Source organism: Gopherus flavomarginatus, chromosome 15 (assembly GCF_025201925.1).
Source record: "Gopherus flavomarginatus isolate rGopFla2 chromosome 15, rGopFla2.mat.asm, whole genome shotgun sequence".
NCBI lineage: Eukaryota > Metazoa > Chordata > Testudines > Testudinidae > Gopherus > Gopherus flavomarginatus.
The window spans coordinates 2,077,080-2,101,502 of NC_066631.1; the positions used below are offsets into that span (position 1 = coordinate 2,077,080).

At 47.7% G+C, this 24,423-nt stretch overlaps 1 protein-coding gene across 4 annotated transcripts in view; it reads left to right on the forward strand.

Moving 5' to 3' along the window:
• ASCC2 (activating signal cointegrator 1 complex subunit 2) overlaps nt 1-23,962 on the forward strand; it is a 40,839-nt gene extending 16,877 nt beyond the window's left edge. For 3 of the 4 annotated variants that reach the window (XM_050923744.1, XM_050923745.1, XM_050923742.1), the window contains exons 11-19: nt 853-921; nt 1,674-1,748; nt 2,012-2,198; nt 5,026-5,240; nt 8,030-8,149; nt 18,186-18,410; nt 20,903-20,999; nt 22,084-22,163; nt 23,197-23,962. In XM_050923744.1, coding sequence (XP_050779701.1) covers nt 853-921; nt 1,674-1,748; nt 2,012-2,198; nt 5,026-5,240; nt 8,030-8,149; nt 18,186-18,410; nt 20,903-20,999; nt 22,084-22,163; nt 23,197-23,368 — 1,240 coding nt within the window. In that variant the 3' untranslated portion in view covers nt 23,369-23,962. The remainder of the gene's footprint in view (nt 1-852; nt 922-1,673; nt 1,749-2,011; nt 2,199-5,025; nt 5,241-8,029; nt 8,150-18,185; nt 18,411-20,902; nt 21,000-22,083; nt 22,164-23,196) is intronic. The other variant, XM_050923743.1, reaches the window with a different exon arrangement.
• The last annotated feature ends 461 nt before the right edge of the window (nt 23,963-24,423 follow it).

Below are 24,423 nucleotides of genomic sequence, written 5' to 3' on the forward strand. Positions count from 1 at the left end.
GGGCTTTGGCTTCGGTCCTGGGCCTCAGCAAGTCTAAGCCAGCCCTGGCGACTCCGTTAAAACGGGGTTGTGACCCACTTTGGGGTCCTGATCCACAGTTTGAGAACCGCTGCCTTAGGTAGATTGCAGCAACAGCAGCAAATGACAGAGCTGGGTAGTCTGGGCTGTCAGGAGCTGGGGCTGTTGTGGAGTTGACACATCCTGCTTCTAGAGGAGTATCTGTATAGCATCAATACACTGGCAGGAGCATTCTGTGAAGGGGTGGCTCTCAGCCATCACATCAGTTTGACTTCTGTGGTGATGCCTAGTGCAGTGGGACCAAGAGGAGTTTGAGACTGTTCAATAAAGTGGTCTTTGTTTGCAATATGCCCTCACACAGGTGAGCAAAAGAGAGATCACACGTTGTCTGGGAGGTTCTGTGCTATAACCTCATATGGAAGGAACCCAGTCTTGCAGGAATTTCAGTGTGATTAGGAATATAAGTACCTGCCCATCCCCTCCCCTCCTCACTCTGTTTTCACTTCTTTTTGGGCCACGCACTGCAATCTCACTTGCCTTCCAGTATGGTTTCAATCCTATCAAAAGTCCTATTTCCTAAAGACCAAGTTCAGCTTGTGAAGTCTGGTTCAGTTTCATGATTTGCTGCTTTTTAAAACTACAAGTCTCAAAAAATCCCACTGGAATGAACTCTATTGAACAAGTAGAATTTACTGTGATGTACGTGTGATCATCACACGTGACAGACATGGCTAGAAAGGCAGGTCATGGAGGTTCAGAAGGAGGAAAGTGGTGATCTCAAAAGTACAGCTCTGAATTCTATTTCTCACTGTTCCGTGGCATTGTCTCTTACAGCTATGAGAATATTCAGCCCTTTATTGAAGAGTTTCTGCAGATCTTCACCTCCGTGCTTCAGGAGAGGAGGTAAATCCACAGAATGGGACCCAAAGGAGGAATAACTGTCCTTCCATATCTGTTTCCAGCACTAAAAGTGCGGAAGACATTGGTATACAAGGGACTTTGATGCATGTGGAATTAGAAATCTTTCAGTCTAGTCAGGAAACATTTTGTGAGAGAGAATTATAACAATTTTATTGTAGTGTTGCAGAGGATGTTGTGTGGTGCTAGAAACTGTTATAATGCTTTGCACTTCTTTAGCACCTCTTGCTGTAGGCTCTCAAAGTGCTGTATGTGTGTTAATGAATTAACCATCACAGCTACCTTGTCAGGTTAGACAATTATTTATCCCCAGTCTACAGATGGGGAAACCGAACCACAAGATTAAGTGACTTGTCCAAGGAGACACAGTGAGTCAGTGGCAGAGCTGGGAATCAAACCCAGATTTCCTAACTCCCCAAGGTCAGGTGTTTTAATCACAAAATCTTGCTCCTCTCTAGCTGGACATTGGGTCATTGGAGGGTCACAGTATCATGTTGAGGGTTATAATTGGCTGTTGCAGTGTGGGGCGGTTGACTGGATTATGATGGAATACAAAACCAGGCCTGGCAATAGACACTGGAGTTTGTTTCTGGGTGTGAGATGAAGTGTCTGCAAGGTTGTGGGGTTCTTGACTGCCTGCTGATGAGGTTGCAACAGCGCATTAAGGATTGCAGCAGGGAGTTTTGCAGTTCATTCACTCCTCAGTTTGACTGATATACTTGCTTTTGTGTGTTCAGGTTTCTTTGTGACTATGATGAGCTGTTTCCTGTCGCAGATGATGTGAGTCTGCTTCAGCAGGCATCCTCTGCCTTGTATCCTTTTCTCTCAGCAGGTGTACACTGCACTGTATTTTTAAAAAGCTAGTGGCTGTTGACAGTCTATATTGACACTCTCACACTTGCTACCTCTGATTAAGCTGCACCAGTGCCAGCAATGGTAGGGAAGCTGTTAGAAAAAAGCTTAGTGTAGACACAGATTTGGAGTCCTCTGAGAACACATAACTACTCACATGTGGTGTCTGAACAGGCAAATCTGGACTAGAGCACAGAGAAATGCCCTTAATGCAGCCTTGTAGGGATGACACCCGGACAGCATATATCCTCCAAGCAGTGGAAAGTGCCTGGGAAGGTGTGGGGAGGAGAAAAACACCAGTCGTTAAAAGCCCACCTCCACCAATGGTATCTGATGGAGCTTCAGCAATGGTGGAAAATGCTGCTAAGGACTCAGAAGGGCTTGATGAGGCGTACAACTTGGAGTATGAGGTGAGTATGGAGCTGCGTGGACAGGGAGGGTAACGGTTCTTTTCCACCATCTCCACTTAACTGATTGTGCCTTGGTGCAGTGAGAAGTTTGTTTGTTTCCTTGGGTCTTAGGCAATGACTGTATTCCAAATCCAAATGGATCAATCAAAACTGAATTGCTGCCACCTGTTCAATGCAGCATGGTGAATAAGCTTGGGAATGAGACAAACTGGGTTCTGACTGTGGCCCTGTCACTGGTCTTGGACAGATGGCTTAATTTCTTTTGCCTTGGGTTTCCTATCAATGTAACCCACCTAGTACTCATACGGCTCCCACCACTGATCTGTCTGAGCTCTTGACTTGTTTGTAAAGCATTTTGAGGAGAAGGTGGTGATCAGGAACAGTCAACATGGATTCACCAAGGGCAAGTCATGCCTGACCAACCTGATTGCCTTCTGTGATGAGACAACTGGCTCTGTGGATATGGGGAAGGTGATGGATGTGATATATCTTGACTTTAGCAAAGCTTTTGATACTGTCTCCCACAGTATTCTTACCAGCAAGTTAAACAAGTATGGATTGGATGAATGGACTATAAGGTAGATAGAAAGCTAGCTTGATTATCGTGCTCAAGGGGAGTGATCAATGGCTCCATGTCTAATTGGCAGCCAATATCAAGCAGAGTGCCCCAGGGGTTGGTCATGGGGCCAGTTTTGTTTGACATCTTTATTAATGATCTGGATGAGGGGATGAATTGCACCCTCAGCAAGTTTGCAGATGACACTAAGCTGGGGGGAGAGGTAGATACGCTGGAGGGTAGGAATAGGGTCTAGAGTGACATAGACAAATTGGAGGATTGGGCCAAAAGAAATCTGATGAGGTTCAACAAGGGCAAGTGCAGAGTCCTGCACTTAGGAAGGAAGAATCCCATGCACCCCTACAGGGTGTGGACCAAGTGGCTAAGCAACAGTTCTGCAGAAAAGGACCTGGTTTTCAGCAGGTTACAGCAGACGAAAAGCTGGATATGAGTCAGCAGTGTGCCCTTGTTGCCATGAAGGCCAACGGCATATTGCGCTGTATTAGTAGGAGCATTGCCAGCAGATCAAGGGAAGTGATTATTCCCCTCTATTCGACACTGGGGAGGCCACACCTGGAGTATTGTGTCCAGTTTTGGTCCCCTCACTACAGAAGGGATGTGGACAAATTGGAGAGAGGGCGATGAAAATGATTAGGGGGTTGGGGCACGTGACTTACGAGGAGAGGCTGAGGGAATTGGGATTATTTAGTCTGCAGAAGAGAAGAGTGAGGGGGGATTTGATAGCAGACTTCAACTGCCTGAAGCGGGATTCCAAAGAGGATGGAGCTAGGCAGTTCTCAGTGGTGGCAGATGGCAGAACAAGAAGCAATGATCAGAATCATAGAATCTCAGGGTTGGAAGGGACCTCAGGAGGTATCTAGTCCAACCCCCTGCTCAAAGCAGGACCAATCCCTAATTAAATCATCCCAGCCAGGGCTTTGTCAAGCCAGGCCTTAAAAACCTCTAAGGAAGGAGATTGCACCACCTCCCTAGGTAACCCATTCCAGTGCTTCACCAGCCTCCTAGTGAAAAAGTTTTTCCTAATATGCAACCTAAACCTCCCCCACTGCTACTTGAGACTATTAGTTCTTGTTCTGTCATCTGGTACCACTGACAACAGTCTAGATCCATCCTCTTTGGAACCCCTTTTCAGGTAGTTGAAAGCAGCTATCAAATCCTCCCTCATTCTTCTCTTCTGCAAACTAAATAATCTCAGTTCCCTCAGCCTCTCCTCATAAGTCATGTGTTCCCCCTAATCATTTTTGTTGCCCTCCACTGGACTCTTTCCAATTTTTTCAGAACTGCTGCCTAGCCACTAGGTCCCTAGTCTATACCAGTGCATGGGATTCTTCCATCCTAAGTGCAGGACTCTGCACTTGTCCTTGTTGAACCTCATGAGATTTCTTTTGGCCCAATCCTCTAAGTTGTCTAGGTCACTCTGTATCCTATCCCTACCCTCCAGCGTATCTACCACTCCTCCCAGTTTAGTGTCATCTGCAAATTTGCTGAGGGTGCAGTCCACACCATCCTCCAGATCATTAATGAAGATATTGAACAAAACCAGCCCCAGGACCGACCATTGGGATACTTCTTTTGATACTGGCTGCCAACTAGACATGGAGCCGTTGATCACTACCCGTTGAGCCCGGTGATCTAGCCAGCTTTCTATCCACCGTATAGTCCATTCGTCCAGCCGATACTTCTTTAACTTGCTGGCAAGAATACTGTGGGAGACCGTATCAAAAGGTTTGCTAAAGTCAAGGAATAACACATCCACTGCTTTCCCCTCATCCACAGATATCAAGTTGCAGTGCAGGAGGTCTAGGTTGGATATTAAGTAACAATATTTCACTAGGTGGGTGGTGAAGCACTGGAATGGGTTCCCTACAGAGTAGGAGGAATCTCCATCCTTAATGTTTTTTAAGGTCCAGCTTGACAAAGTCCTGGCTGGGATGAGTTGGTGTTGGCCCTGCTTTGAGCAGGGGATTGGACTAGATGACCTCGTCAGGTTTTTTCCAACTCTAATATTCTATAATTCTATGATATACCTGATAAGTATTATTGAGGAAAAGAGGCTGTAAAATATCCCAGCTCTCTCAGATTCAAAGAGCTGAATACCTAATTCTGTACTTGATGTATTCTGCCTACTGTCCCATTTGGGTTCTATTCTGATAACCCTAAAATCTTTGCCCCGGTTTCCATATACACAGAAGCCCTCTCTGTATTGTGATCTCTTTTCAGCAATTAACCCCTTGTGTTTGGTATGTATAGTGTGCTGGAGCAGCCGCAGCACCCACTGCCAAGGTCTCGGGGGTGGAGTTGGATTCTTTGATCTCTCAAGTGAAAGATCTGCTGCCTGACCTAGGGGAGGGCTTCGTCTTGGCCTGCCTGGAGGAGCACAGCTACAGTGTAGAGCAGGTGATAAACAACATCCTGGAGGATAGGCTGGTGCCATCCCTGGACAAACTGGAGCGAACAATGCCAAGGTGGGGATGAGGTTTTAGTATGTTTGATGTTGTTATATTTCCAGTTGTGGGTTGTTAAAGGGACTGTTCTGCATGATGGTTACTAACCACTCTGTGCCTGGGAAACAGAATCAGCTTGTGTTTCCCTCAGCAGGTAGCTGCAGTGGGAGCTGCCCATTTCTGTCTGCCGCCAAGCCTCAGTCCTGCCTCTTCCCCTGTTTCCCTGCAGAAGCCAGAGATTTTTTCCAGCCTGAGTTGTTGTACAACAGAGGCTGGGTCATGTGTTATGAAGTGACACAAATGATTGTCCATTGGACACTAAAATGAGACCTGTCAAAATCACGTCATGGAGGATAACAGCTTAGCCCTGTACTGGGCAATAGTGCCACCACTCTTATACAGCAAGCCCCAAATCCATTACCTGCAAAAGTTACTGATTTGCTGCAGATGGCTATGGTATGGTCCTTCATGATTAAAATCCCACCAGTCCTGCATGAAGGGAGTATCTTCAAAGAAGCTAAGGGTATGTCTGCAGTACAAAATTAGGTCGAATTTATAGAAGTTGTTTTTTAGAAATCGTTTTTATACAGTCGATTGTGTGTGTCCCCACACACAATGCTCTAAGTGCATTAAGTCGGTGGACTGCGTCCACGGTACCAAGGCTAGCGTCGACTTCCAGAGCGTTGCGCTGTGGGTAGCTATCGCACAGTTCCCGCAGTCTCCGCTGCCCATTGGAGTTCTGGGTTGAGATCCCAATGCATGATGGGGCAAAAACAGTGTTGCGGGTGGTTCTGGGTACATGTCGTCAGGCCCCCCTCTCCTTTCATGAAAGCAATGGCAGACAATCATTTCGCGCCTTTTTTCTTGGGTTACCTGTGCAGACACCATACCACGGCAAGCATGGAGTCCGCGCAGCTCACTGTCACTGTACGTCTCCTGGGTGCTGGCAGATGTGGGACTGCATTGCTACACCACAGCAGCTCATTGCCTTTTGGGAGCAGACAGTGCATCACGATTGGTAGCCATTGTCGTCATACTCTTGGGTGCTCTTTTAGCTGTCCTCAGTGAGGTCGGTCGGGGTGCCTGGGCAGACCTCGGAGTGACTCAGCCTGGTCATTCCCATTTTCTGCCGAGCAGCCAGGAGATGATGATGGCTAGCAGTCGTACTGCACCATCTGCTTAGATGAAGTGGATCAAAACAAGAGATTGACCCGGCAATGTGCACATCATGCTGATGAGCTCTGCATGGTCACCTGTGCTGATCAGCTCACCACGCTGTCTAAACAGGAAATGAAATTCAAAAGTTTGCGGGCCTTTTCCTGTCTACCTGGCCAGTGCATCTGAGTTGAGAGCGCTGTCCAGAGCAGTCACAATGGAGCACTCTAGGATAGCTTCCAGAGGCCAATACTGTCGAATTGTGTCTGCATTACCCTAAATTCAACCCAGCAAGGCCGATTTCAGTGCTAATCCCCTTGTTGGAGGTGGAGTAAAGAGCCCTTTAAGTCGAAAAAAAGGGCTTCGTCGTGTGGATGGGTCCAGGCTTAAATTGAGGTAACACTGCTAAATTTGACCTAAAATCGTAGTGTAGACCAGGCCTAATTCAAGTGGAACTCACCCTGCAGGGCAGAGTAGTTAAATTGTACGTTATTAGAATTGTACTCTGTGCAGAAATTGAATTTTAACCAAGGAGAAATGAGAAATTACAATTCAAATCCTCTTTTATCAGAGTCCACAGAGCTGCCTGGCCTCTGCTGCTTTCTGTATGTTGCATGTGGGGGCTTAGGAATCATAAACAGCAATGGAACCTGCTTGGTTTTAGCTGCTTTGCAGCTGTAGAATATGCATGTACTAAGCAGCAGTTTCCTACTGTGATTCAGGGTGTGAATGGTATGCTATGCCCAGTCATACTCCAGAAAAGCATTAGCTGACTGTGTCTGGTATGTTGTTCAGCAGTGATGCACTTTAAAAAAATGCAATCTTATCCGAACAGAGACTATATAAAATGGTGGTTTTGTACATAACAATCTGCTTTTTATTCTCTTTGAATCATATCTGCTGACTTTGCTGGCACAAACTACTTTTTATTTCTGTTAGCACTGCAGAGCTAACACAGTTATGGGACACTGAGTGGATTCTGTTTTGCTTCATGCATCATCAACAAAACTGTCAGCTAAGCAGCAAAGGCAGAATTGTGATTCCTGGTGATCTTAGAACAGAACACAGCTGACTCTTTTCAGATTGCAGGCTGAGTATACAGCACCAGAAATAATAAATTGAAAGATAATCCTCTTTTGACTCGTAAATTGAACAAATGTAATCTGGAAATATTTGAGACAGAATGAATAAGAAACCATAGGGAGACCTACCTTCTGAAACCATCCGTGACAAATGCTTGGGATTTCCTCCAGAAAGTAGCCCAGTACATACATACAGCGGTGACTTTACCAAGTCACTGCTGAGCATAATCATGCTTCAGTATTGAATACTCTAGTTTTGTCCATTCTTAAAAGAAGGATTTTCTCCCCTTGCTTTTTCCTAAATGAGTTTGAGCCTCCCCAGGAAGATCAGCCACATGGTTTGAGACCTCTGTTCTAGATCACCATAGTATTGGATGTTAACTGGGGCTGTGAAACAGAAAATGACCGGAGCTATTGCAATCTGATGCTGTTCAGTTTTGTACTTTGTGCTGCTTTGTACAGTTAAGGGATTGATGGAGTAATAGAGATCATGGCATGATGCACATTCACGGAGAGAATGTGGCCCTTCTGAGCTTTAACTCAGCGGCTTCTGTTCTGTCTCCTTTCTATCAGGCAGGTGAAGACAGAACCAACCCCTCTGGTGACTTCTCGATACAACATCTTCCAGGATGATGAGTTTGATATATTCAGCAGGGACTCAGTGGACATGTCCCGGGTACAAAAAGGCAAGAGGTGCGTATCACAGCTTCAATCAGTTCTTTTGGACAGGGTGATATAAATGTCCATGGACTTAGAGCAATAAATTCCGTTAAGAAAATCCCATTGCAGTCCTCTGAGAGTATATTTGTATGTCTGAGGCCAACTGGTAGAGTTATTTTCTTGATCACTTGTCCACAAGCAGCTAAGGCTAGAGATTTGGTTGGTTTTAACAAGAAAACATCATTGTCCCAATTTTTGGGCTGTGATCTCATTCTCAGCTTGGACTGTTTGACACTACTGTGCCAGACTCACTTTTGACATCTGACTCTGATTTGGTCTTTTTATGTTTCATTTTCCTTTTTCCATAAAGTGCAAGGCCACTACTGCCACTAGTCTGAGATTTGTGAGTCCGAAATGAAGCTAGGTAAAATTTGTTTCAAATTCAAGTACAAATATCAGTAATGTCCATCTGTTTTGAAATCTAGCTCAGATAACAGAATCTCAGTAATCTAGTTCCTCCACTAGTAGTTCCTGTCTCTGTGAAAGTGCATTGCCTCTGTTTCTCACATCTCTTAGCAGGCCATGCTGTGTCCTATACTTTGTTTGTTTAACCCAGTGCTTTTGGTATTACCCTCTGCCGATTCCGGTTGATGGGAGGTTTCCCCTCAAAAACCCAACAGAGTGGTTTGATGTGTCCCAGGCATTATTCAAACATTTCTTTTAAATCAGGCAAGCCTGTATGTGGACCTGTCTTTAGATATATAAATAGCTGAGAAATGAAAGATTGATTTGTATATTAATCTGTCTGCAGTGGCAGTATAAGCTAAGTTTGCAGCTCCAAGACTGTAACAAAGTATTGGAGGAAAGGTGGGTGTGCTAATATCTTTTGCTGGAGGAAAGTCAGTTCCCCCTTAAGTCCAATCAGACTGTGATTTGCAGCAGCAAGTAGTCAAATAACAGCTTTTTTTTACTACAAATTCTACTCTGGCTTGGCTGCGTCAAGCTGTCCTGCATATAATAATCTGCTCTTAACACTCAAGAGAGTGTGGACCAACCTCAGGGCAGACAGTTAAGAACCAGGGCACAAACTTCAGATTGGTTGAGTTCTATACTTAGATTTCACCAACCAATTATCAAATGTAAACTCCTCAGGTTCTGTAACAGCCTGAACATGAAATCACAGGCAGTCCCCTTGGATACTCTGGTCTTGCCACCAGGCAAGACTACCTTTGTAGTAGATGGTCCCTTGCACCAAGTATCACAATAGTATTTAGGGCAGGTCCACACTTAAAACGCTGCATTGGTGCAGCTGTGTCACTGCAGCACTCAAGTGAAGATGCTTCTACACCAATGGGAGAGTTTCTCCCATTGGCATAGTTAATCCACCTCCCCGAGAAGCGGTAGCTATGTTGATGGGAGAAGCTCTTCCATTTCACATAGCACTGTCTACATGGTAGTGGAGGGCGTTAAGTCAGTATAACTATGTCACTCAGGCTGTGGATATTTCACACCCCTGAACAACCTAGTTATACTGCCATAGGTCTGCAGTGTAGACCTGGCCTTAGGCTGCTCCTTGGCCCAAAGGACCAGTTGCTTACCTCAGGCAATTACACCTTAGGACTGACTTTGGTGTGAGATCTATAATATATATACAGATTTAGGAAAGGGAAATATCAGTTATTTAAAAGGTTAAAGCCGGTAAACATAGGTACACACAAATTAGTTCCAGTCGTAAGTTTCAAAAAGTTGTAGAAGCTTCTATAATCAGCAAGATCTCTATGTCCTTTAGGGCTAACCCAGGCTGAGCATTGGGCATCTTTTGCTGATGTCTAGTATCTTTGCCTGCCCCCAGCCACCTCCTCAAGTCTCAGCAGCAGAAGTTAGGGGGTGTTATTCCCTTCCCCCATCCGCTTTGAGCTGCTGCTTCCAGCGATGAACTCAGCTGATGGGAGGAATTCACTTGCAAGACTCACCTTCCTGAGGTGGGAGGGGTGGAGAGTAAACAACAAAGTTGTTGGTTCTCTTCGAATGTTCCACTCTGATCTGCCTGGTGTCAATGGGCAGGACAGCTCACCTTCTGATGGAGACCAGCCTTTCACACTGATCAATAGCTCTCGTCTGTCTGAGAAGAGGTGGGTGATGAAATACCTTATATTGAACCAACTTCTCACCCGTCTTGTCTCTCTGATATCCTGGGACCAATGTGACTACAACTGCATCTTTCCTGTCTGGTGACTTACACAGTTATCAAGGCTTATAGCGCAAATGCTCAAATATCACCTACAATCTGGGTTACAGACGTTCTAAGTGATTCCAGCTGTGTATTTGTCAGTACTGAAGCATTGGGACCTTGGCCTGAGTTGGCACCTGATCTGTCCGCATCACAGGCTGTCAAACAAAATTGTTGTTTGCCTTGCTGGCCAAAATACCTACCTTTGAACTGTCTAACTACAGCTGGAAAATCCCCAGCCTCCAGTTATGTCTGCACTAGAACTGTTACAGCAGCACTGCTGTAGCGATTTAAGTGTAGATGTTCACTACAGAGTCAGGAGGGGTTTTCGTATCACAATAGTTAATTCACCTGCCTGAGAGGCGGTAGCTACACCAGGGGCTAGGTCGTCTTAACTGCACCCCTGAGCGATGTAGCTGGGTTGACCTAACTTCTTAGCATGGACCTTGCCCCAGGTTATCCCCCATCTCTCCTTCCCCATTCGATCAAAGCACCAGCAGACATCACGTGCATGTGAGACCAAGCATTGCTCTATGTCTCCTCCCAAACCATTCCCTGCTGGCTGATATCAGCTAGGCCAGTGGTCACCAACCAGATGATTGCGATCTCTGGTGGTGCAGCAGGTCTGACGCTAAGGCAGGGTCCCTGCCTACCCCAGCCCCACGCCACTCCTGGAAGGGCCAGCACACCCCTGCAGCCCCTGGGCGGGAGGGGCACATGGCTCCGCACACTTCCCCTCTGTACATGCACTGCCCCTGCAGCTCCCATTGGCCACAGCTCCCTGTTCCTGGCCAATGGGAGCTGCGGGGGCAGTGCCTGCAGGCAGGAGCAGCGTGCGGAGGGAGACTCCTGCCTCCCCAGCCCGGTGGTGCAGTGGGGCTGCCACTAAGGCAGGGTCCCTGCCTACCCCAGCCCCACACCACTCGTGGAAGTGACAGCAGCAGTGCAGCCCTGGGGGTGGGGAGGGCAAGGGGTCTCTCTGCACACTGCTCCTGCCTGCAAGCACTGTCCCGCAGCTCCCATTGGCTGGGAATGGGGAGCTGTGGACAATGGGAGCTGCGGGGGCAGTGCTTGTAGAGAGGGGAAGCCCCAGCCCTGACCCCCCTCCCAGAACCAGCACACTGTACTCCCTCTTGCACTCCAACACTCTGCCCCAGCCAGGAGTCCCCTCCTGCACCCCCTCCTTCACCCCAACGCTCTGCCCCAGCCCGGAGTCCCCTCCTGTACCCAAACTCCCTCCCAGAGCTTGCAACCCTCACCCCCTCGTGCACCCCAACTTCCTGCCCCAGGCTCAGACCAGAACCACCTCCCACACTGCAAACCCTTCAGCCCCAGCCCAGAGCCTGTCCCCGCTCCCAAACCCCTACCCCAGCGTGGTGCAAGTGAGTGAGGGTGGGGGAGAGCGAGTGACGGAGAGAGGCGGGATGGAGTGAGTGTGGCATGACTTTGGGGAAGAGGTGGGGTAGATCCTGGGTTGCCCTTAAATTCAAAGAGTGATCTTAGGTGTAAAAAGTTTAGAGACCACTGAGCTAGACCCATTCTTTTCTCATCTGTCTGTCAGCACATGTCTGTTGCTCATCTCAGCCCCTTCACCCTCCACCTTTCTGAGACAGGTCAGAGCTCTTGTGCTCTGCTGCTCCTTTAGTTCCCCATGTTGCCGTGTCTGTCACTCTGCCCTCCTGACTATGTCTTCACTGCAAAATAGGTGTATTGTTTAGATCAGTTATAGCTAAGGCTGCGAGTTTGTCACAGATTCTGTGACTTCTGCAGCAGTTGGTGTGCCTGGCTCAGGGTCAGCTTAGGCAGCTCCTGTGCCAGGTGCACTGGCTGCTGCTGGGGCAGTCTCAGGCCCCTGTGCCCCCAACCTCATCCCTGCAGCTAAGTTTGGGTGTGGGAGGGGCAGGGGGTTGGGGCACGGGACAGGGTGAGGCAGGTGCTGGGCGGCGGCTTACGTGGAGGGCTCCCCAGAAGCAGCGATATCGGCCTCACTCAGCTGGTAGGTAGAGGCGTGGCCAGGTAGCTCTGTGTGCTGCCTCCGCCCAGAGCAATGGCTTCACAGCTCCCATTGGATGTGGTTCCCCAACCCCCTGCCCTCTCCCACACCCAAACTCTGCTGCTACTTGGGAGGAGAGGCACAGAGCCAGGTAGGGAGTCTCCTGGCCCCGCCAACCCCTTCCCCCGAGCACCAGCCGAGGTCCCGGGCCACACGCTGCCACTCACTTCTCACCCCCAAAAAGCTGGACCGCCTTCCCCTGGGCAGCCCCCTCCCCCAAGTTTTTTTCACTGGTGTTTTTAGTAAAAGTCATGGACAGGTCACGGGCCATGAATTTTTGTTTACTGCCTGTGACCTGTGCTTGACTTTTACTAAAAATACCCATGACTAAAACGTAGCCTTAGTTATAGCCCTTTTGATGGAAAATCCAAGTGAAGGTAGCCTTTGGTAGCTAGTTGGGATCACCCATATACCCTCCACCTAGGGTTGACCTTGACTTGGTACATCAAGGTAAAAACTACAACGCCTTGTTTTCACTAGGAATTTACATCGAGATAGGTATGGTTTTACATCGAAACAGCTATTTTGTGGTGAAGACAGCCCAGAGCCACCCAGAGGGGGGAGCAAGTGAGGCAATTTGCTCCAGGCCCCGGGCCTTGCAGTATTCTATAGTATTGCAACTTTTTTTAATGGAAGGGGCCCCCGAAATTGCTTTGCCCCAGGCCCCCTGAATCCTCTGGGCAGCGCTGAGACAGCTTGTGTCTCCCCTGTTGTCCTTGGCTAGCAGGCAGAAAACATGATACTTGCCCAGGCTTCTGGACAATAGGGTTTTCTCCAGCCTCATCTAAGACCTGATTTGGGTCTCAATGATCTCTACTCTTTTTGCCTCCCTCCTTAAAACCAGAGTGATGTAATTGTAGTGCTTGCTCTTTATCTTATTAGAGTTCTGCTGCTGCTGCTGAAGACCATAACCTGGGCTGGGCCCCATTGTACTAGTTCAGGGCGGGAAAACTTATGGGCCAAGGGCCACATCGGGGAATAGAAATTGTATGGTGGGCCATGAATGCTCACAAAATTGGGGTTGGAGTGTGGGAGGGGGTGCAGGCTCTGGGGTGGGGCTGGGGATGAGGAGTTTGGGGTGTTGGAAGGTGCTCTGGGCTGTGACTGAGGGGTTCGGAGGGTGGGAGGGGGATCAGGGCTGGGGCAGAGGTGCGGGAAAGGGTGCAGGTTCCTGCTGGAGGTGTGGGCTCTGGGGTAGGGCTGGGGATGAGAGGTTTGGGGTGCAGGAGGGTGCGTCGGGCTGAGATTGAGGGGTTTGGAAAACGGGAGGGGTATCTTGGCTGGGGTAGGGGGTTAGGGCGTGGGGAGAAGCTCAGGGGTGCAGGCTCCAAGCAGCACTTACCTCAAGTGGCTCCCAGAAGCAGTGGCATATTCCTTCTCTGGCTCCTTTGCGGAGGTACGGCCAGGTGGCTCTGCACGCTGCCCCATCTGCAGGCACCGCCTCTGTAGCTCCCATTGGAGCGCATAGGAGCTGGACTGGGGCCATGCTGCTGCTTCGGGAGCCATGTGGTGCGACCCCAACCCAGCGCCCCGGCCGAAGCAGGGCCGAGCCGCATGGTACGGCCCCGATCCAGCGCCCCGGCTGTAGCAGGGCCGAGCTGCGTGATGTGGCTCACAGGCTGGCTTAAAATGGCTCGCGGGCCATAGTTTGCCCACCCCTGTACTAGTTGCTGGACAAATGTATAATACATTTAAACATTTAGGGGCACGAACTGTTGATGTAGAAGACCAGACATAACAGGTGGATGAGACAACCAAGCAGGGTGGGGCGGGGTAACAAATATAATAGGATGTGCACAATTCTTAGCCAATCAGTTGTAGTGATCACAGCTCTTCCCCGGTCCAGCTGTAATAACTAGCTGACCCTGTCCCCTGGAGTCCAAGTATGTTATCTCAGTTATGTTCTTGAACTCTGTGGGATAGAAGAACAATCCCAAGGTCTTTCTAGAATCAGTGTCTAAGGTCTGGTTTACACCACAGTGTTAGGTCAACATAAGGCAGCTTATGTCAACACAATTATGTCAGTGTCTACACTGCAGCCTTGCTCGTGCGGATGCAAGTGCCCTACTGCACCGATATAAGAACTCCACTGCCATGAGAGGCTTATGTCGGTGTAGTTAGGGTGTTGCAGTGTCTTACTTGTATTGACTGTTGCTGTTGACAAGAAAGGTGCTAGCAGCTCAGGTTGTCACCCCAGGGTGGATGCGGGCTTCCAGGTCACGCCAGGCTTCCCCCTGGGCTCCTGGCTCCCTGCTCCCGGACGGGCTGTGCCCGCCCAGCTCCCTGCTCTTCGTTCCCTGCTGGGAAACTGGCAGCCGTCTTGGCTCCAGGCACGGAGCTCATGAGGCTACCTTACTCCCAGCGAGGAACTGAGAGCCTGGCGGGGGGAGGCGCAGCTGGGCTCCCGGCAGGGAGCTGAGAGCCTGGGGGTGGGGGGCGGCAGCCAGGTTCCTGGTAAGGAGCAGGGAGTCGAGAGCCTGAGAGGCAGCTAGGGTCCCAGTGGGGAGTGGAGACCTGTGAGCCCAGGGGGACAGCTGGGGTCCCAGCAGGCAGCTGCTTGTGGAGTTGAGAGCCCAGGCTCTCAGCCCCACACACTGCCCTTCTTAAGTCGATGGAAGCACTCCTGGTGAGGATGTGCACAACAGAAGGGGGGCAGTGTGGACATAAACCACCACAGTAATTACTGAAGTGGTTGTAAGTTGACCTATGTTAGGCATGGTCTACATTTAAAAGTTAGGTCAACATAGCTATCTTGGTCAGGGGTATGAAAAAAACACCCCCTGCCCGATACCGCTATGCCAGTCTAACCCCCAGGGTAAACAAAGCTCTGTTGCTGGAAGAATAGATATGTTGATGTAGCAAACTTGGTTCGGGGAGGTGGCATTCCTGCACTGAGGGAAAACCCCCTTCTGTTGGTGTACATTGCATCTACGCTATGGTGTCATGCCAGTATAGAGATGCTGACATAGCTATGCTAGTATAGTCTGCCTAGTGCAGGCACAGCTGCACTGAAGTACATAAGGCTTTGTTGCAAAGCCCTCGTGTCGTCTCAACAGGAAACAATTATCAAATGCTTAGTCAGCCTCATTGCTGAATGCCAGCAGGAGCTCTTAGGCCAGCCTGGGCAGCACACGTGAGTAAAGCAAAACATTTGCAGAGTCATTTAGAATTGATTGCAATTAACTTTAAGCACAGCAACAGAAACAGTGGTAGACGCAACAGAAGCAGTGATTCGTGGAGTAAGGGGAAGCAGACATGATCTAATGTGGGGATTCTCATAGACTCTAGGACTGGAAGGGACCTCGAGAGGTCATCAAGTCCAGTCCCCTGCCTTCCTGGCAGGACCAAATACTGTCTAGACCATCCCTAATAGACATTTATCTAACCTACTCTTAAATATCTCCAGAGATGGAGATTCCACAACTTCCCTAGGCAATTTATTCCAGGGTTTAACTACCCTGACAGTTAGGAACTTTTTCCTAATGTCCAACCTAAATCTCCCTTGCTGCAGTTTAAGCCCATTGCTTCTTGTTCTATCATTGGAGGCTAAGGTGAACAAGTTTTCTCCCTCCTCCTGATGACACCCTTTTAGATACCTGAAAACTGCTATCATGTCCCCTCTCAGTCTTCTCTTTTCCAAACTAAACAAACCCAATTCCTTCAGCCTTCCTTCATAGGTCATGTTCTCAAGACCTTTAATCATTCTCGTTGCTCTTCTCTGGACCCTCTCCAATTTTTCCACATCTTTCTTGAAATGCGGTGCCCAGAACTGGACACAATACTCCAGTTGAGGCCTAACCAGCGCAGGGTAAAGCGGAAGAATGACTTATTGTGTCTTGTTTACAACACACCTGTTAATGCATCCCAGAATCACGTTTGCTTTTTTTGCAACAGTATCACACTGTTGACTCATATTAAGCTTGTGGTCTACTATGACCCCAAGATCTCTTTCTGCCATACTCCTTCCTAGACAGTCTCTTCCCATTCTGTATGTGTGAAACTGATTGTTCCTTCCTAAGTGGAGCACTTTGCATTTATCTTTATTGAACTTCATCCTATTTACCTCAGACCATTTCTCCAATTTGTCCAGATCATTTTGAATTTTGACCCTGTCCTCCAGAGCGGTTGCAATCCCTCCCAGTTTGGTATCGTCCGCAAACTTAATAAGCGTACTTTCTATGCCAACATCTAAATCGTTGATGAAGATATTGAAGAGAGCCGGTCCCAAAACAGACCCCTGCGGAACCCCACTTGTTATACCTTTCCAGCAGGATTGGGAGCCATTAATAACTACTCTCTGAGTACGGTTATCCAGCCAGTTATGCACCCACCTTATAGTAGCCCCATCTAAATTGTACTTTCCTAGTTTATCTATAAGAATATCATGCGAGACCGTATCAAATGCCTTACTAAAGTCTAGGTTCCATTCTGAATAGGAATGGAATTAATGGTCAGGGCGGAGGATGGTTTTCCCTATATTTGCAAGAATGTCACAGGAACCTGGCAATTCTTGATATACCTGTTCATCTGACGGGTTCCTCCACTAGTAATATGAAGAGATTATGCAGATTCTGAATGATTTCTGGATTCAGGTGTGAATTCCTCCTCAGGCTTTGGGAGCTGCAGGTTGTCCCAAGTAGACTCAGAAAGGGATTTCCCCATAAGCCTGCAGTAAGTTCTCATACGTGGTTTACAACCTCAGCATCACAAGGTCTTGATCACTGTACAGGACCAATGGGTGCTCAGCATGTCTGAAAATCCAGCGTGAGGTATCAGGTCTCTGTGCAACTGAGGAATGCTAAATCAGTGGCCGTATCTGAATATTGGCTGTATCCCCTGTGTCTTGATTTCCTTATCTATAATATGGGTCTAATATTACTTGCCTCACAGGGGTTGGATGAGGCTTAATTGATGGGTGTTTAAGTGATTTGAGATGTATAGATAAAGTGCAACAGGAATGCAAAGTGGTGTTATTATGGGGCTCTGATTTCCTGGCTGGGGCAGATCTCCCTGCTTGGTGTTATGTTCTGCTGTCTTTTCCCTTCTGAATCCTGCTTTTCTAGCCCCTGTGTAGTGCAATACTCATAATCATCTCACTGTTACCTTGTGCTCTTCTCATCTGTCTGTGTGTGTTCAGCTGCGTTCTCTCGTCCTCCGCGTAGGTTGGAAGCTCTTTGACTTGGGGGGAGGTGTACAGCACCTAGTACAATGAAGCACTGAGCCCTGATTTGTGCCTTTAGGTGCTAGTACTGCAATACAGATACTTAACCCCCATGAACCAGTACAGCTGCAGCCTGGTGTTAAAGGGCACTGTGCACCTGGACATGCTGCCCCTCAGCTGAGACAAGTTCCAGGCCCTGACCACTTGTCATTATTCACGGTCTATGGTACTTTTGGGGAGAGTTTGGTCCTGGTTGAGTAATTGCATTTGGCCATTCTTAAAATCTCCTCGGCAGTTTCCCACCGGAGGTGGCCGTCTCCATTCCTGTTCTGACCTGTTGCACAATCTTGCTGGGTGCTGTTAAACAGCTGTTGTGTTCCAAACCAGAAGTGGCTGTTTTCATTACTGGGTCAAATGATCCTTTTGCATCTCCATTACTTACCTCAGGAGGGGAGGCAGTGAGGCTTATGTTTGTGAGCTTCTTTGAGATGAAAGGTGCTAGAGCAGGGTGAATAAAATGTAGTCACCAGATGGTGCTTAAATTTCCATTTATTTAAAAAATCCAGCTGTAAAGAGCAACTCTAAACTGCCTTTATTTCTTTCTATCCCCTCCACTGATGTGCAGAAAGGACAAGGATACGACACAGAGTTTACTGAATGACAAGCGCCTGATAGCTGAGCAGAAGGAACGCTACAGCCAGTACAGCGTGATTGTAGAGGAGGTCCCTGAGCAGGAGGGGGAAGCCCAGTTCTATAGGGTTGACTATGAGGATGAATATGACGACACCTATGACGGCAACCAGGTGGGGGCGAACGATGCTGACTCAGACGATGAGCTGATCAGTAGGAGGTGGGTACAGCATCTTTGGCCAGCAGGAGGAGGATGGTTGGTGTGTCCTGTAAGCCAAGTGTCTGCAAGCTAGCACAGAGCCCAGGTGAAAATGCTCGTCCTGCACACAGATCTCCACTGCCCATGCTTCTGCTGTATCCCAGACAGAGGGGCTTGGAGACACCTCTCTGCTCTTTCTGCTCCCAGCCTGGAGGAGGGGTTTCTGGGTCTCCCCTTTCCCCTGCTGGCCAGGGAGCTTCTCCCAGCCATGCGAACAGGGAGTCGTCATGCTCCCCCTTCCTCCTGTACCTCCTTTCCTTTCTCCATGTGTGGAACCAAATGCTGCCTGAGCTCAGTTTTAAAACCCAAGCAGGAGGCTTTGCTCAGAGAGGTTAAGCTTGTACCAAGGCAGCACTTCACTCTGCACACAGAGGGGAACGCTGGTCATTGGGGACAGAGGGTGGGAATTGGCCTCTTATGCTTGTTTCTTCCCCCATCCCAATGCAGAAAAGCCACTGGGCAAACAGTAAGAAAAAGCTGACCTCTGTTCTTGCTTGTTTGGCAAGTCTCTCCCTGCATCCTGGGCACAGACTCTTCTGTGATCTAGTGACTAGAGCATGCAACAGAGTTCTGGGTTCCACTCCGCTGCCTCGGCATGTCACCATCACCTCTCCCTGCCACAGTCTTGCCATCTGCAAAATAGAGCTAATGCTAAGTTGGCTCCCAGGGGTGTGAGGGTTAGCTGAGAGTTGCAACTGCAAAACATTAATTCTAAGAGCACGGCTAGAGGTATGTTAGGAAAAAGAATGAGATTTTACAGACTATCAAGTATGCATACCCACTCTTTCTCTCTTTCTCCATATTTTGGAAGCTATAAGCTTAACATTTCTCTTGTGATTTACAGAGTAATTTTCCAGCCCTAACAGCATTTTCAGGAAGCAGGAATCGTACCACGTTAACAGGCAGTGATAACCCCATTTAAAACAAAATATTTCTCTTCTCTACTTTTTTCTTCTTTTGGAATCTTCCTAAAGAGTTCTAGAGACCTGAATAAAAACTTTCTTACAGTTCACCTGTAACACATTGGGGCTTGATCTTCAGAACTGGTGAGCACTCATCCTTCCCACTGGCTTTTCTGGGAGATCTGAGGGCGCTCAGCACTTCTGAAGATCAGGCCTGGGCGTCTGATATAAAACAAAGGCTGTTGTACTTTTGGTTCTAAGTTTTAATTTCCTTGGTGACACAAGCACAGATTTAAAGTCAAATGGAATCCTTTAGAAGAACTACGTTAGAGCCAGAGATAAAGGGATAGCTTTTTTCTTCCTTGCTCCAGGCCCTTTGCACTGCTTGAGGTGTGCAAAGGGGCCCTAAAGCTGATGGATTTTCTCCTGTGTGAAAGACTCCCCAGCAAAGCCAGCATAATGGGTGCAACTGAGAATCAATGGGACAATCTCTGACCAATCACAGCAGTTTTAAAGTGGGGACTGTTTTGAGCAGATACCTAATTTTAATATGGTGTGCACATAAGGTGAATTGATATGTCTACATACAGCCCTCAGTCCCATCACTGTCTGTGTACTGAGGTGTGAGAGAGTTAACCATCCAATGCCATTGCTCTTTGCAAAATGCTTTCTGGGTGGTCTCCTAGAGAAAGGCATGTTTTCTTTTGTGCAGCTCTGTTGTCCCTTGCATGTCTCAAGTCTTTTCTGCCTTTCTCCTCCCCCTTGCAATTCACCCAGTGCATGAAATGCCATCCTATCCCTGCCTCAAGGTGACACTGGATAGTAAGTGTTTTAAACTGTCCCTTTTTAATCTGGATTTGATAGATGTGAAAAGAACACTCCACAGGGAACTGAAGATATGCATATATAAAAAGGGAGAACTAAACCAAATACACAACCCCAGATTCATCCTGGGGGTAGTGTTGCTGTCTATCCCGGTTTTCCAGGGATCGTCTCTTTTCTGAGGTAGCTGTCCCAAGAAATCTGTAAGGGAGCTCAGTACACACGGCCAGCTGGCCAGTTTTATGGGCTCAGGATCATCCTGGATGTCTAGATTTTTTTTGTACATCAGAGGTGGCATCCCTATCTTAGAGTGGGTCTGGGGGAGATCTCCATTGACCTCTGTGGCATTGCAATAGGGCAGCACTTGACCCCCAATATATATGGTCCTATAGCTAGACCAAATGTACAGGTGGTGAAGTATTAAATATGAAATCAAGGATACATGTTCCACTAAGAAACTTTTCCCTATTAGTCAATATTCACCAATTGCAGATCTCCTGGAAGTCATTGGAACATGGCAAATTTGTCATTGGCTGCTCTCTTTCTCTCTAGATTTGCTAATTCAGTCCACTTACTTTACAAATTAGGCAGGTCTATAAAAGCTGTGGATTTCACTTCTTGAAAGACCTGCCCTTCTGTAAATCAGAATTGTCCTTAAAATATTCTAGTATCAGAATTGCCCAGATGAAATAGTACTGAATCTTTCACCTTTCTCTCTCAATTTCCCAGGCCATTTACCATCCCTCAGGTCCTGAGACCCAAAGGACAAGAGGAAGAGGAGGAGGAGGAGGAGGAAGTGGAAGAGCCTGAAAAGGAAACAACAAAGGTTACTAGCTTAATTTGTAGGCTGATGAGAATTGGCATTATGCTAAATTCTGTTGTATGCCCTGTATATTTCACCTGTTGAAACCAGTGGCGGATTAATGCTTTTGACGCCCCCAGCCCCGTATGAACTTGTTTTAGTTTTTTTACAAATTAGTTTGAACAGAATTGAATGTAAAAATCATTAAAAGAATTGAACATTTACAAGTTTTATTATAAATACAAGTACAGCGGACGCTCGCTTGAACGCGCATCTGTATAGCGTGATTTTGTGTATAACGTGGGACCGCGCATGGATCCAAAATCCTGTGTTTAAGCAGGGGTCCGGTGCAGTTTAGGATTCTCGCGAGTGTGTTTACTAAATGGCGTCATGCCATCATTGGTGGTTTCAATACGCGCGATGATTGGTAGAATCACGGCGTCACTGATGCCGCGATTACAAAAATGCTGCTATTATAAATTTGCCGCCCTAGGTGATGATACACCACTGGCTGAAGCCCTGACCGGTAACAGTGTGGAAAGTGTTTCCTTTTCCAAAGCGCGAATCTGTTCACATAGCATTGAGGCAGCTCTGCTTTTCAGAGTGGCAAACTGCCGCAAGTTGGACAGTGAAGTGTTCCCCAAGTACAATTGCCCACAGCCTCCCAACCTAGGCTTGTCACATGACTCTTACTCCTTCGAGGGGTGTGCATGTATCTCTGGAAAAAAGGATATGATGTCAGCAGAGTGTGTGAGGGGGAGGGGAGGATCATTAAAGCTGTACTATTTTCATGGTTGTCATGGATTTAATGGAAATTGACCATTTGGATGTGATGGGGGGAAAAAATCCTTCAGATCTCAGTGAAAACACTTGCAATTCAAATTTTTGGATGCTGTTCACTTTGATCAGTTTGGCATCTGATATCAGCCGCTTCATGTCACTGATCCTGGGGAACTACTTGGCTGTAATGAATAACTTCAGCTGAGGGATGTAGGGGATTCTCCCCACACCAGGGAGCCACAAGAAGTCAGGCCTCTGTAGCTCCCCGAGTCGTGCTGAATGCTGGTAAGACGGTAATGAGATTAAAGACTTGATCTCCATCCCACAGCAGGACCATTTTGTGCAGGACCCAGCAGTGCTGAGGGAGAGAGCTGAAGCCAGACGGATGACTTACCTTGCAAGGAAAGGGTAAGATGGAATCCCTCTCCAGGGGTGAATCTTGGCTCCATTGAAGTCAGTGCCAAAACACTCCCCGACTTTAGTGGGCCAGGATTTCCTCCTTGGTGACTGTCATGCTGTTGCACCTGGTCAGAATATTCCTGTCTCCTCAGGGCTCCAGCCACAATGGTAGGTTGCATCTTGAGTTGACTAGAAGCTCCAGGTCTTAAGCTATGTCTACACTGCACTTTCATCGTTAAAACTTTTGTCACTCAGGAATGTGAAAAAAACAAACAAAACCTGAATAACAAAAGTTTTAACAACAAAAAGTGCCGATGGGGACAGTGCTTTGTTGGTGGGAACGGGCGGCTCTCCCGATGACGAAGCTACCACCTGTCGTTGGGAGTGCTTTTGTTTGGTCGTCAGGAGAGCATCTACACTATGTACCTTACAGTGGCAGTGCTGTAGTGGCACAGCTGCACCGTTGTAAGGTGGCAGTGTACACGTAGCTTCAGGTTGGCTTTCAGAACTGACAGCCCATCTTTCGAGAGTTGTTGGGAGTGACACTATTTCCAACACCTTACTCAGCTTCCACTTCGCTGCCTAGAGTGCAGCTACACCAAGTGGCAGGGATGCCTGGCAAGTCCCTTCGCTGGCACAGCAATGCTACTTCTGCAGTTATATGGGGGAAGGGAGAGCAGGAACCTGCATAAGATTAGTAAGATTTTGGTGTACAGGAGCTTCCCAGATCCTCAGTAACTACCATAGGGGATGCCTGGACAGTACAAGGTTCAGTGCAACATCTGGCTGGCTGCTGGCATGCTAAAAGCAGGAAGAGTGAGCTGGCATCACATGGCTGAGGGATAATGTTCAGATACTATAGAAGTGCTGCATAACTCACTCGTCAGGGGAGATGGCTGGGTAGATGGACTCCCCCCAGGTGTGCTCTCTCCACATCTGATCTTTTCTCAGGATCCTTTGTCTTAGAAAGAAATTAGATTTGTGATCCTCAGTGTGCCTTGTGCAGAACTTGTGGTGATTCCCATTTTTATCTATACTTCAGGTACAAGCATGACAACACCTCAGCTGTTGTAGGGAACGCCAAGGGGCATGGACAGAGCCGGGATACAGTCCAAGACCGAAGGAAGAAGGAAGCCAACAAAGGGGCAAGAGCTAATCATAACCGCCGAGTCATGGCTGACAGGAAACGGAACAAAGGCATGATCCCTTCCTGAGGGAGGGACTCTTAGCCCAAGGCATTGCATTGCATTCAGGCCTTCACTTCTGAGGGCCTTCTGATCTTCAGGTTATGGTGCAATACCTAGCCCTTCAATTTTAACTGGGATCACCCAGCCCTTGGGAGAGCTTTCCATTTGTCAATAGGAACTGCCTATCAGGCAGGCTTGCTGCTGTGCTAGTTGTCAATGCAGCAGCAGGTCTCTCAGATGCATAGGACAGGCTGCAACAACCATTCAGTTTTTTTTTAAAACTATTTGTAACAATTCTGTGAGAACTTACTTTCATATAAGAAACATCGCCCCCGCCCCCACAACTGCCTGGGACATCCAGTCAGCACAGCTAAGAGCACTTAGAATGAGCACTACAGCAGACAGGGAGATTTGCCTGCACCGTTAGCTACAGCTGCCCACTCCACACACGGTGCCTTATCCTGCAGTAGATTCATGGCATGTATAGAAATAAATGCACAACAGGCCATTCCTGCTGCTGACAAAACCCTAGGAGTTCAGCTGTGTGATGTACTTTAAATTCCTCTCCCTCGAGCAAGAAATGTGGATAAAAACATGCAGATAAAGAATTTGAATCTTTCAGCTTGGTGTTTTATGCAGTTTCTGTCAATGAACCCTATCTAATTTCATCTGTCTCTTATCTGTTAGGAGTGAACTATCATATGTCTGCAGTTAGGAGCTTGTTTAATGAAGTGAGGTGTGCAGGGGATATGCATGGACCAAAGCCCCTTTGAAATGCAGTTGCTATCAAGGCATCTAAAGCTCGATGTTTGCAATATGCAAATTAGGTGAGAAGGCATGCAGTGATTTGCCTCTGCACTCACAGTCCATAGAGTTGCTTTCCCAGGAGCTACTTGTCACCACTCATTAAGCAGAGCAGCTCAGATCATACCTGTCACGGGGAACGCTATGAGCAAGTAATAGCAATCTCTGCCTGCTGAAAGAGGTCTCAAGAGAAACAATCTTGTCATACAAAAAGTCACTTCTACAGAACGAGACCATTCCTGAGGTCACTTTAATCTATTTGTAAGGTACTCAGATAC